General features: G+C 43.7%; 1 protein-coding gene across 5 annotated transcripts in view; it reads left to right on the top strand.

Annotated features, from left to right (window-relative positions):
* Positions 1-8,805, top strand: part of LOC137531723 (cytoglobin-1-like) — an 81,626-nt gene extending 72,821 nt beyond the window's left edge. For 3 of the 5 annotated variants that reach the window (XM_068251682.1, XM_068251681.1, XM_068251680.1), the window contains one exon: positions 6,478-8,805. In XM_068251682.1, the coding sequence (XP_068107783.1) occupies positions 6,478-6,597 (120 nt within the window). In that variant the 3' untranslated portion in view covers positions 6,598-8,805. The remainder of the gene's footprint in view (positions 1-6,477) is intronic. The other 2 variants (XR_011023720.1, XM_068251683.1) reach the window with 2 other exon arrangements.
* Positions 8,806-13,018: the final 4,213 nt, after the last annotated feature.

Here is a 13,018-nt window from a genome sequence, read left to right as displayed (position 1 = left end):
GGGCAAATCGCCCTGAAAATGGTCCATGCAGCACTAGTCAGAGGAAAGCAAATGGAATGCCCCAATGAGAACGCTCTCATTGGAAAGCATTGTGTAAGCGCTTTTATGGTGATTTGTACAAATATCCTGTGCTTAAAAAAAATCCAAAAACCGCCTCTAGTGTGAACGAGCCCTAAAGATAGTTTGACAATGTTCCCCAAACACATAAAAAAGCAGTGTTTCCCCCTTGATGTGGTGGAATTAGAGATTTGCATGATGGATGTACAGTACATACAGATCATAACTCTGTGTGATGCTATCATGTCAATTAATGTGGATCAAAATTTCAGAGAAATGCCATGAGGAATAAGGAAGTTCTGAAGGCAAAAAGGTGTCAAATTCAGTACTAGCAAGACATACCTAACAAAGTGGCCAGAGAAATAAATCAAGAACCTGCTGTGATTTGGAGTCAAATCTGCCGCCATCACAGATGCCTAGCAGTGGATAGTTTCTCCTATTTGTGACGTCACACAGCCATGTGGCACCACAACTTCCCACCTGTAGGCAAAGAACTGTAGGACAGAGTGCAGGTGTGCACTTCATCATGCGACTGTCGCTTCTTCCTCCCTGACGCTACCAAGAGGGAGGAAGTGGTTTGGCCTGACAGTTGGAGCACAGTCCTGTATGTGTTAGTTGTAGCACCCTGTCATCTGCCTACACATTTTGGGGGACAGTAGAAGCCGCCATACATCTTCTGAATTTGGGTGGTTGGAAACTGCCCAGAGTCCCGCAGCCAGGATATCCAGCGGCAAAACCAGGACATTGCCTAAATCCAGGATATGTCCCGGGCAAAGTGGGATGTCTGCTCACCATACCTAAAGTAGACCAGAGCCAGTAATGAATCACCACATCTACCAGCTAAGCTGGCATTTGTAGTGCCTCAAACACAGGCTATGCTGGCACTTGCAGTGCATCACACAGGTTATACTGGTACTTGTAGTGCCTCACACACAGGCTGTGCTGACATGTAGTGCATCACATACAAGCTATGCAGGCAATGGTAGTGCATCACACACAGGATATACTGGCACTTGTAGTGCATCACACACAGGATATACTGACACTTGTAGTGCATCACACACAGGATATACTGACACTTGTAGTGCATCACACACAGGATATACTGGCACTTGTAGTGCACCACACACATGATATACTGGCACTTAAAATGCAAGTTGCACTACAAGAGCCAATATAGCCTTTATGTGATGAACTACAAGTACAAGTATAGCCTGTATGTCCTCCACTGTGAGGAACTAGAAGTGCCAGAATAGCCAGTTTGTAATGCATGACAAATGTCAGCATAGCCTGTACCTGACTTGCAGTGATTTAGGTGAATGCTATGCTGGCACTTTTCTCTCAATGCATGCTGAGTCTTGCAGTCTACCCATTGTCCCCTCCCCCAGCTGTCACTCACGCAACCTGATTATCTGCATGGAGCCGACACAGTCCCGGGGGAGAGCCTCTCCTTGTCTGACGATCTCCTCTGCCGTGCAGTTCCCTCCCGTCTATCCTCCCCCATTCTTGTCCTCCTCCATCCTGGAATTCCTGGAGTGCTCGGTACCATGAGCTTCCAGCAGCCGCGCCCCCGAGTCATCCAAGTGTGAGCAGCACCACCAGCCAAATCGCGCTGCACACTGTCTATGACTCTGAGTTCCCCAGAATCCCCCATACTCCATCGGCGAGCTGACAGGCAGGAACTGAAGGGGAGAAGCCGAATGGAGGAGGTATATCCGTTGTTGCCGCCCGCGACACTGAAGTCACCACAGGCAGTTGGATGACTTGGATCAGCAATTGGCGGCGTGCGTGGATACAGGATGTGGATACAGGATGCTGACAGTTTGCAATGCGCCCTTTGAACTTTGGCGCCCTAGGAACCGGCCTTGGAGGCCTTTCCACAAATCCGGCCCTGGTCAAAGGCATAGCCCTTAAAGTGAACCGAGCACCTTTTTTTATCACTCAGGACATTTCTATTGCACATGAAAAATGCATGCCGACAATCTGTTTCATTATTAAAATAAACTTTCATTTTACCTTGTATTTTACATTCAAAGTAGTTTTATTAGCCTGTTTCAGCAGGCCTGCCCGTCCGTCCCATCTGCAGAGCTTTCAGGAACCTAATTGTTTTATTGAGCTAATTACCAAGAGGTAAACAATGCCTTTTCATCAACAAAGGGGGTGGGTAATTAGGACTGTTTCTTCAAAGACATTGTGTGTGTCAATGTGTCAAGATAGCATCTCTGACTTCTGTAAATAAGAAATGTGAGAAGGGGAGGGGGGAACATGGCAGCTTCTATGCCAGGAGAGCTTCCAGTGAAAGAGAATGTGCTCAGTTCCCTTTAACCAGTAGACTATCCACTATCATCTGTCTTTGTTCTCTAATGAACAATCGCCTCACTTCTGTGCTGTTGCGCTGCCTCTGGTATTGCAGATCAGATCAGAGGCTTTGACTCTGGTCTCATTCAGGTGTGTGACTCAAAAACAACTAAAGCCAAAAGCTTAGTATAACAGCCAGGCAACTGGCATTGCTTATAAGTGAATGAAGATGGCAGACTCTGCATTCCTCTCATTTCAGGTTCTCTTTAAAGAGAGTCTGAAGCCAAACAAAATACCTCATTTTACTGTCCAGTTCTCTTCAGCAGTAAGATCATAGCTGATACGCCTTATTCCTGTGGCAGAATGATGTATTGATACCCTCGAAATCCCCAGGGCAAAATTCTCTGCTTCTTGGACGAGGCAGAGCTTTGTGCAGTAGCTCTGCCTCTGCTCCAGTCAATCTCTGCCTCTCCCCACCCCTCTCAGTCTTCTTTCACCGAGAGGGGAGGGAAGAGGGGGAGATCAGCAGAGATTGACTGGACTGGAGGCAGAGCTACAGTGCTAAGCTCTGCCTCCCCCGGGCAGCAAAAAACTTGTGGAATTTTGCACCAGGATTTTGGGGGTATAAATACCACGTTCTGCTGCGGGAATGCGGCGTATCAGCTATGATCTTATTGCTGAAGAGGACTGGCCAGTAAAAAGGTATTTTTGGGGGATTACGACTCTCTTTAAAGCACACCGAATCTGGAAAAAAAAAGGACTTTTACTAACCTGTGGCTCTTTCAAACCCCCCGTATTCTCAGTGTCTTTGGGGTCCCCTCCATTGTGCCGCTGTCCTCCTCAGAAAAAAACTCTGACCTGGCTTGGTAATGGACTACTGTGCATTCGTGATCGAATCTGTGTGCCACTATCAACCACGCATTTGTGCATCCTTGGAAGAATTGTACTGCACATGCGCAGAATTCTCCCAGCAACAGAACGACTGATAGATGCATGTGGATGGAACTGTGCATGTGCAGCAGTCCACAACCAAGCTGGGTTGTAGGTTTTTCTGAGCAGGACAGCGGCACAATGGAGGGGACCCAGAGATACTGAGGGGCCTCAAAGACTACAGGGTGCTGGAAGAAGCCCTAGGTAAGTAAAAATCTACTTTTTTGTTCAAGTTCAGGCATGCTTTAAAAAGGAGGCGGATGTTTCTGTTTGTCGATCATATAAGTAGGTGTGCCGTTGGCCATGGAAACTGTCTGGATTTTCTCCATTGATGGTTTAACTTACATTCGGATTTGCACTCACAATAACTTTTTCCTACCTTAAAATATTTTAAATTCTATATTGATTTACTGCATGTATACATGCACAGCTACTGTCCTCTGTCTGGATCCATTAGTTAGGGTGACAGTTGTGGGGATGAGTGCATACAGATATGCCACTTAGCCGTAGCCAAGTGACATACACTGTTGCTATAGAGAAAGGACGATGGTGAGACGCATGATGGTGTCGCTTTGCCTACAGATTCCTGAGACACCTCAGTGGTTAAATGCCTTCCAAGAGGTAAGGTAGGTAAGGTGATCAGATGCACCTAATCAAGTGTGGGCCTGAATTTGAGTAGCAGATCCTCAACGCACAACTGCTCACGCTGACATCTTGGCTCTGCCCCAAAGACATGTTCACATGCTAGATTATTAGCCAAGACAGCCCTGAATGGCAACCTCACCTACAATCCATCAAACATGTATAAAAGGCTTTATTTAGTTAGCATAGAAATTACTGTCATGTCCCTGGTAAAGAATGATTTGTAAACTTTATTTTGCCCTGGATTTTAAAACATTGGGGTTTTTCTGTACATTTTTGTAATACTTGTTATGCTCAGGGGGAGAACTGGCCAGGAGGGAAGGGGGAGATTTCCCCCCAAGCTGCCTCTCATTTAATGATTTAGGGTTGGTACACTGCCTGGTGCATTCATGTTTTTTGTACAAGGCAATGTGAACCACTAGACTGGCTAAGGAAAATAAACACCCAATTACAAAGCAATTAGAGGGTGGCAAGCTGGTAAATATACACAGCATGATGCAGAGCAGAGACTTGCCTGTAGGGTCTTTGGGAAAAAAATCTGTCTGGTCTCTCACCATTGTTAAAATGACTGCATGTGCACAGCTACATAAGGTATTGTCTAGGTTGAAACATTTTTGACAGTCTCTAGACTCCAGAAGGGATGCTTGCAGACTGTCCCTAGACTCTAGGAGGGCTGTTGGCAGACAGTCTCAAGACTCCAGATGGGCTCACTTGTGTGAGAGATTGGCAGGGAAAGGAGTCATATTACAGGCAAGTAGCCTCTGTGTGATGTGGCTGCAATGCAGATAAGCTCTCTGCTCCTTCTCAGGCTATTCTCAGTCTCTCTCCACTCCTCCTCTTTCCCCATTCACCTTTGTTTCCCCCTTCTCCTAGTGCTGGCTGTCTAAACCTTCTTGTCATACAGGAAAGCTAATTAAGTGCAATCCGTGTGAGGCAAATATCTTCTTTCCTCTCTTTCAGCTTTTCTCCCCTTTCTGCCTCTCCCATTTTCTCTCCTCTGTCACTCTCTACTTTGCCCCCCCATCACACTTTATTCACACAATTTTGTTATTAGTAACCCTAATCTAAAGTTGGCCATACATGCATCAATTTATGCTGACAGATTATTTCACTATAATCAAAACATATTGACTTTTCCCCCAGTCAGTACCAAGAATGTATGTGGCCTATAGTGTGTCATACTATAGTGATGCCACTGACCACCATTAAAAAGCAGGTAAGCAAGGCATGGATGTTGGGGGGGGGGGGGGGGGGGGGGAACAGTGATGGGAGGAGTGGTGCAGTAACTTCAGGAATTAGCACAGCAGAGATCACGGACGGTGCCAGGAGGGAGGTTAGTAAAGATGTGTTGCATGACTGAGGGGGATGGTGGTCTGGTAAAGGTAGAGGGGTGGAGGTCATCAGAAATGGAAGAGGGGCATATTTGAAGGGATTGTGGTGGAGAAGAGGAAGACATAAACCCGTGTGGGGGGGATGAGCCTTGGGGAATTAAAGTGGCCATACATCTCTCAACTTGACAACCGATCCACCAACCATTTTGATAATTATTATCGAATCAGATGAAAATCTGCCGGCATAAGCATGCCCAATCAAAGATTTGACTGATTTCAGGTGGAAATTGGTTGAATGTATCAATCTGAGATGCTGGGAAATCTCGGGCCGATGTGGTCAATCAAGTGCGATAATCACGAACTATGAATGTGATGGAAACCCCGGCCATTGTAACTCAAAATATATTATGTGCCCCCTTGTGCCAGTGCATTTATACTTTTTTTTTTTTTTTTTTTTTTAGTGCATTTATACTTTACCTGTCACGTTGTCCCTCGAGTGTCCTTGCTGTATTTCCCACGTGACTACTGGCATATAGCTTCTGGGGCACTTGTGATGTCATCAGGGCCGGATTTACCATAAGGCACTGTAGGCACGTGCCTACAGGCGCCTGATGATGGAAAGACGGCTCACTCCCCTCCCTGAGAACCTCTCTCCCTCCTTCCCTATGCAGAGTCCCGAGCAGAGCGTAAATGAGGTTACTCACCTGGGTCTCGGCATTCCACTGGTCAGATCTCCCTTCAGTCAGGGGCACCTCTAGCTACTTAATGCTGAAGTTCCCCTTGCTTCTTGGGGGCTCCTCTAGCTGCTTAATACTGAGGGTACTTCTGGCAACCTAATGCTAAGGGACATCTGCAATTACCTATGACAGGCAAGGGAAGTAGGTAGAAGTGACAGCTGGGCCAGTCAGCACACTTGCGGTGCGGTTGGGCGGAGGTTTGTAGGTTCATGGAGGGCAAAGTCTTAGGTGCCAAGACATCTGTGCCTATAGGCTCCTGTGATGTAAATCTGGGCCTGGATGTCATTTTGGCTTCGGCTGCCATAAAAAACGGGCCTCTAGTTTGTGGTTTCCCCCAGGCCAGAAGGTTTCAGATCTTCCCTGGTTATGCTGTTTGTTTACACTGTTTTTGGATTGGTGTTTCCCCGCGTGTTTTCCTTACTTTCTACTTTTTAATCACCTGTAAGTGCTATTTTACATAATTCCTGCTTTGTTATTTTCAGAGTCTGTTCACCTACATCTGTGCAGTGATGGAAAGAGGATATAAGGAAGAAGAAATGAGGTGTGCTGGCAAGAAGAACAAACTTGACATTCCACAAAAGACACTAGCTACAGCTGTGTAGACAATGATGGTGAAGGAGTTACACTGCAACTGCTTGTAGGTCTTACTGTGTATGATATTACAGTCATCTTTATAAGTGGTTTGGATAAGTATCATGTCTGGTAGCCCTGAGGCGTGTCATTAATAGCCTATCTCCCTCTAGATGTAAGAAATGTGTTAGTCAGGGAGCTTGGAAGTCATGTAGCCAACTGTATACATCATTTCTGTGAGGCTCACATGATACGCTACATGCAACAAACTGCTGATTGGAGCCCCCTAAGGTACCCCAAATATCGAGAACAATAGTTTTTTTTTTTATTTCAAAAGTTTTATTAACACTCATGTCACAAAATACATGTTGGCACTGTTGTATAAGTCTGAAGAATATCACATAATGCAGTAAATAATACACAAAGATAACTTAGAAATTAACACAAATCGAAAACAAATCATATCAACACAAAGGTTACAATGGAATGTAACTAAGTATCAATAGACTAACTTGACACATTCCTGTAACCCACTCATTTTTCTTCTTTTTACTTTAACCCCAGAACTCTCCCCACCCCCACCCCCCTTCCTCCCAGTGGAACCTCTGAACATATCACAATAATACTCCTATTCCTGACTGAGAATCAAACCCAGAAGTGAACGAGCGCACCCACTGGTAGACCAGTACGATGAACCCATTAAAGACCAAGGACTATCTTCCATTCTTCTGACTCTTTATAAATAGCTCACAGCATTCAAGAGTGTGACTGATCATACGACCTCCTGTGGAACTTCTTAAAGAACACCCGAGGCCAAAATAAATTAATGAAATAAACGATTGTATCTATCATCCTTCTCCTAAAAATGACTTTTTAAGATATTCCACAGTGTTATTTTTTGTTTAAATCTACTTTTTAAGTTTTAACTGTTTTTGCTCAATTACACTTTTTTTGAAGTATGCTAGAGCTAAAATCTATGAACTATTGACCCTTTTAATCTCTTTCCTGCTCTCAGAAGCCATTTTCTGCTAGGAAAGTGTTTTATTATTGGAATTTCTTATCAGTGAGGGTCACACTGTAGTCACTTCCTGTCTGAGTCAGGACTGATGCAGTCACTTACATACCTGATATTTACCTCTTTCAGAAAGAGAAAGAAAAAAAGGAACACAGCATAGTTATTTGTGTGCTAGGCACTGTACATACCCATATCTATATCATCATGTCACATGTCATCTCAGTTATCCTTTAACAGTAGTAGTGCCTCAGGCGTATTTGGAATTTCCACCACAGGATAGTCATATATAACTTTGCAGATGGTATACCAGAATATAGAGAGTGGAGGACAGCAGTACCACATGAGTCATATCACTAGTAGCAGCTATAGAGTTCATATTTTGATAGACATGGATATACTTTTGGTTTTCTTAAATGATGTAAAGGGCAACTGCTTAAAATTGCAAGACAACTGTGCTGTGTTGATGAAAACTGTAATGTGCAAAATCAGCTAAGAGGAACATTACTGGCCTGAGGAAGTGGAGGTCTATCTATGAAACATAGTCATTGTGTACATAACAACTGTTTGGGTATACCCAGCTGGCATCCATTTCGCTTTTAACAAGTTTTATTTTTGCCAGACACCTCTGTTTATAGATGTCAGTTATCTTACTGGTTGCTATGGGTCACTGCTGGTTACCTGGTTGTTCCATGATTTTTTTTTATAGAATAAAGTCCAGCTTTGGTGATTGTTACTTTGTGTTTTCCTAACCTAAAGATGGATTGGTTCAATAAGGTTTTCTTAGATAGCTTAGTTAAATAGCTGTGTCGCTCTGAGACTTATTTCTAGAGCCTGAAACTCTGCCATAGGAGATGACATACTGCTCTAGTTTTTGTGCAGTTTTGTCCTCAGAGGAAGGCAAGGCCACGCACCCCTATCACCCACCATTGTGCAGCCGAGGAGCTTGCCACAACCGGTATGTATACATTACATTACATTCTGTTTATCACATTATGAAACGGATATTTATTGCTGTGCCCAGACTGCTTAAAGCTTGCACGTTGTATCCTCACTACTATGGTTAAACGCAGCGTTTCATCTGTCAGTGTGAACAGGCATAACCCTTATACTACCTTATCGCCGTGTACACATGCTGAACTTTTTTAAGCACTTAATTCCACAAATTTAGGAATGTGCCGTGATTTCTGCCCATTAGAGATTAAAACGCGACTCTGTGTCAACTACGTAATTTTTTGGTGGGACTTTTGCCATGGATTCCCCTCCGGCATGCCCCCGTCCAGGTTTTAAGCTTCTTGAAACAACTTTTCCATCACTTTGGTGGCCAGAAATAGTCCCTATAGATTTTAAAATTTGCTTGCCCATAGAAGTCTATGGCTGTTTGCGGAATCGCCAGATTTGCAAAATTTTGTGGAAATTCGCGGTCGAACTTCACGAAACTAAAATTTGATGTTCGGCCTATCACTACTGAACATCAATGTTCATGGTAAGTTACAGCAAGAGTTTACATTTTTGACTTATGGAAACATAGTACCCATAATAAACAATTACCTTTCTCATACAACATTTGTTATTTTGACTCTAGCTTGTAAAAACAGATTTTTAAAAAAAAAACATATTTTCTGAAATTTGATTCTGAAGCAACAAATGAGCATGTGAAACAGGATAATTGAATGCTCTACAGGGAACAGCATGGACATAACTGTTAGTGCTCTGTTTCAGCAACTCTACAAATCATCATATCGATGGTGAGACCTGGGGGGGGGGGGGCTGAAATCTATTGAAAATTAGGCTTGGTCCACATGTTAATGGATTTGTGTTGTGCATGGTGACAGTGGTTGCAGTTGCACACGCAGCTGCAACACAGCACGGGGCACTGCTTGAAATGGGCAGAAACTGACTGTTCTGTTTTACCAGCCCGAATGGCCAATTTGTGAGAGGAGATACACTCATGCAATCATTGGGTGGTCTTATCCACGTAAGCCAACCTACAAGGGCATTTTAATAAATAGACAACATATGAGGAATCACATGTATAAGAAAATCCAAGCCCTTGGAGGGGTGCGTGAACGTATTGCCCTTACAAATATGGCTACACAAATGGCAGTCTAAGCAGGGAAACGTGCCATTTCTGCCAAACTGTGTTGCAGAAGCGGTGGGAGCTTTGGGTATAATCCACAGGTGTCAAACTCAAATACAAAGTGGGCTGAAATTGTACACTGGGACCTAGTAACGGGCCAACCTCAATGTCTACTGGCCACCTCTTTCCCTTATAAAGTTCTCTGGTGTCTAGTGGTCCTTCCTCCCCTATACAGTTCCCTGGTGTCTAGAGACCCCTGCCCCTCCTATACATTTTTATAGTGTTTAGTTCTCTCCCCCCACCTCCCCATATGGCTTCCCTGGTGATCTAGGGCTTTACCTCCAATATAGCTTTCCTGGAGGTCTAGAGTGGGCCAAACATAATGCAAAGTAGGGAAACCACTTGAGGGCCAAATTTAATGGCTCTGAGGGCCAAATTTGGTCCGCGGGCCGGAGTTTGACATGTATGGTCTAATGTTATCCTTTACTGTAGGGGCTCTTTTGAATAAAAATAAGGGGGGGGGAATATATAAATTCAGCCATCTGTGGGACAGACTGTTGTAAGAGGCGCCAATGCTGCCGTACAATAGATCCCAGTTGTACCTGGCAAAAAAAAAAAAAAGTCTCACACCACCTGTATGTCTGCTGGGAACACATTAAATTCCAGGGTATGTTCAGGATAATCTCTCCGCCTGCATTTCTTCTTCATCTCAGAGGCCCATGTCTTGCAGATAACAGGATCTGACCCCCAGGGATATGCTCGCCAGTGGCCCTGGGATGAAAGCTAGAAAACGCTAATGCTGGGCATACACAGCTCAATTTTGCCACTTGATTCATCTGCCCGCTCAATTCCGCAGGCGACTCTTATCTTCCGCTCATTTTTCCTATCTTTTTCCATTGTGTTCAATGCAGAATCGAATGCGGAAACGATCGGGCGGGAGATCGGACATGTCGGAAATTATCTATCGAGCCATCGAAATGGCTCAGAATCGAGCCGTGTATTCCCAGCATAACAAAGAATTTCTATCTGTAGGTTTAACATAAAGGTCTGTTTGGAAGGAGTCAACATTAAAAATTACAAATGTATCCAAAAAGGAAACATGTACAGGGTCTGTATGCTGTCAATCTACTACAGGGGCATTTTCCACCTAGTTCTTCAATTAATTACGTTAGGGCCAACTGTGGCCCCCTCCATGTGCAAAAAATATTGTCAAAGTACCTTCATCGGCAAACAGCATGATGACAGAAGTACAGGCTCATATAAACTAATGCCGCTTTGTAGAGGCCCATAAACAAATTTGCATAAGAAAGAGCCCATGTTGGATTTCTTTGTCTTACATTTAGACCCAGTGAGGTAACTAGGTTACCCCTGCATAGTGCTCGTCTTATCCCTGTGGGTGCTTGTCAACCGTGTTTATAAATCTGCACCAGCGCCGAAAAAGGGCTGGTGCACACCAAGAGCGCTTCTGAGTGCTTTTTAAAATGCTAGCGCTTCGAAAAGTGCTTGGCTAATGTCTTTGTATGGGAAGGATCATACCAGGGCGATGTGATTTTTTTTTTTCCAAACGCAAACGGGTCCTGCAGCATTTCGGAGGAGGTTCAGCCTCAATGTTAAGTACATGAAAAGTGGAAAATTGCTCTAAAAACTGCTAGAACAGATCGATTTCCAAGCGTTTTTTTTTTAAAAGCTGTTCACTTCCAGCTCAAACTGTACAAAAAATTAAAAATTGCTACACCAAAACACCCCAAAAGTTGCTAGGCACATGCCTTAAATCGCTCTGAAAATCGCTTCAAAAAATGTTAGGCGTTTGATATTATGCTAGCTTTTTTTTTGGTTGTATTTGCATCTCATTAACCATTCCTGCTTATCACTAGTAGTGACATTAGCTGAGGGACAATTTGTTGTCTGAAGTATTCAACAATCTCTGTAAAATGCTGTGGAAAGCCAATGCTATACACAAACGTGTGATAATAATGTATCAGAAGAGATTTCAAGAAAAAGATTTCAAAAGAATGTAACTTCTCATGACTACATTTTTGAAGGAGTACTTGGAAACTGGTGTTCACAAGCTGGGGAACACCCATGCTACAGCCAGCTCCAGGTCTCTGTCAAATTACAGATTATGTCTCCTGTCGCACTGCATCCGTTGCATTACGTTGCACCAAACAATATACAGTGGTGTGAAAAACTATTTGCCCCCTTCCTGATTTCTTATTCTTTTGCATGTTTGTCACACTTAAATGTTCCTGCTCATCAAAAACCGTTAACTATTAGTCCATGAAAACATAATTGAACACAAAATGCAGTTTTAAGTGATGTTTTTTATTATTTAGTGAGAAAAAAACCTCAAAACCTACATGGCCCTGTGTGAAAAAGAAATTGCCCCCTGAACCTAATAACTGGTTGGGCCACCCTTAGCAGCAATAACTGCAATCAAGCGTTTGCGATAACTTGCAACAAGTCTTTTACAGCGCTCTGGAGGAATTTTGGCCCACTCATCTTTGCAGAATTGTTGCAATTCAGCTTTATTTGAGGGTTTTCTAGCATGAACCACCTTTTTAAGGTCATGCCACAACATCTCAATAGGATTCAGGTCAGGACTTTGACTAGGTCACTCCAAAGTCTTCATTTTGTTTTTCTTCAGCCATTCAGAGGTGGATTTGCTGGTGTGTTTTGGGTCATTGTCCTGCTGCAGCACCCAAGATCGCTTCAGCTTGAGTTGACGAACAGATGGCCGGACATTCTCCTTCAGGATTTTTTGGTAGACAGTAGAATTCATGTTTCCATCTATCACAGCAAGCCTTCCAGGTCCTGAAGCAGCAAAACAACCCCAGACCATCACACTACCACCACCATATTTTACTATTGGTATGATGTTCTTTTGCTGAAATGCTGTGTTACTTCTATGCCAGAAGTAACGGGACACACACCTTCCAAAAAGTTCAACTTTTGTCTCATCAGTCCACAAGGTATTTTCCCAAAAGTCTTGGCAATCATTGAGATGTTTTTTTAGCAAAATTGAGACAAGCCTTAATGTTCTTTTTGCTTAAAAGTGGTTTGCGCCTTGGATATCTGCCATGCAGGCCATTTTTGCCCAGTCTCTTTCTTATGGTGGAGTCGTGAACACTGACCTTAATTGAGGCAAGTAAGGCCTGCAGTTCTTTAGATGTTGTCCTGGGGTCTTTTGTGGCCTCTCGGATGAGTTTTCTCTGCGCTCTTGGGGTAATTTTGGTCGGCCGGCCACTCCTGGGAAGGTTCATCACTGTTCCATGTTTTTGCCATTTGTGGATAATGGCTTTCACTGTGGTTCGCTGGAGTCCCAGAGCTTTAGAAATGGTTTTATAACCTTTACCAGACTGAT

Source organism: Hyperolius riggenbachi, chromosome 9, assembly GCF_040937935.1.
Source record: "Hyperolius riggenbachi isolate aHypRig1 chromosome 9, aHypRig1.pri, whole genome shotgun sequence".
Taxonomy (NCBI): Eukaryota; Metazoa; Chordata; class Amphibia; order Anura; family Hyperoliidae; genus Hyperolius; species Hyperolius riggenbachi.
This window is presented reverse-complemented; position numbering and strand designations above follow the sequence as displayed.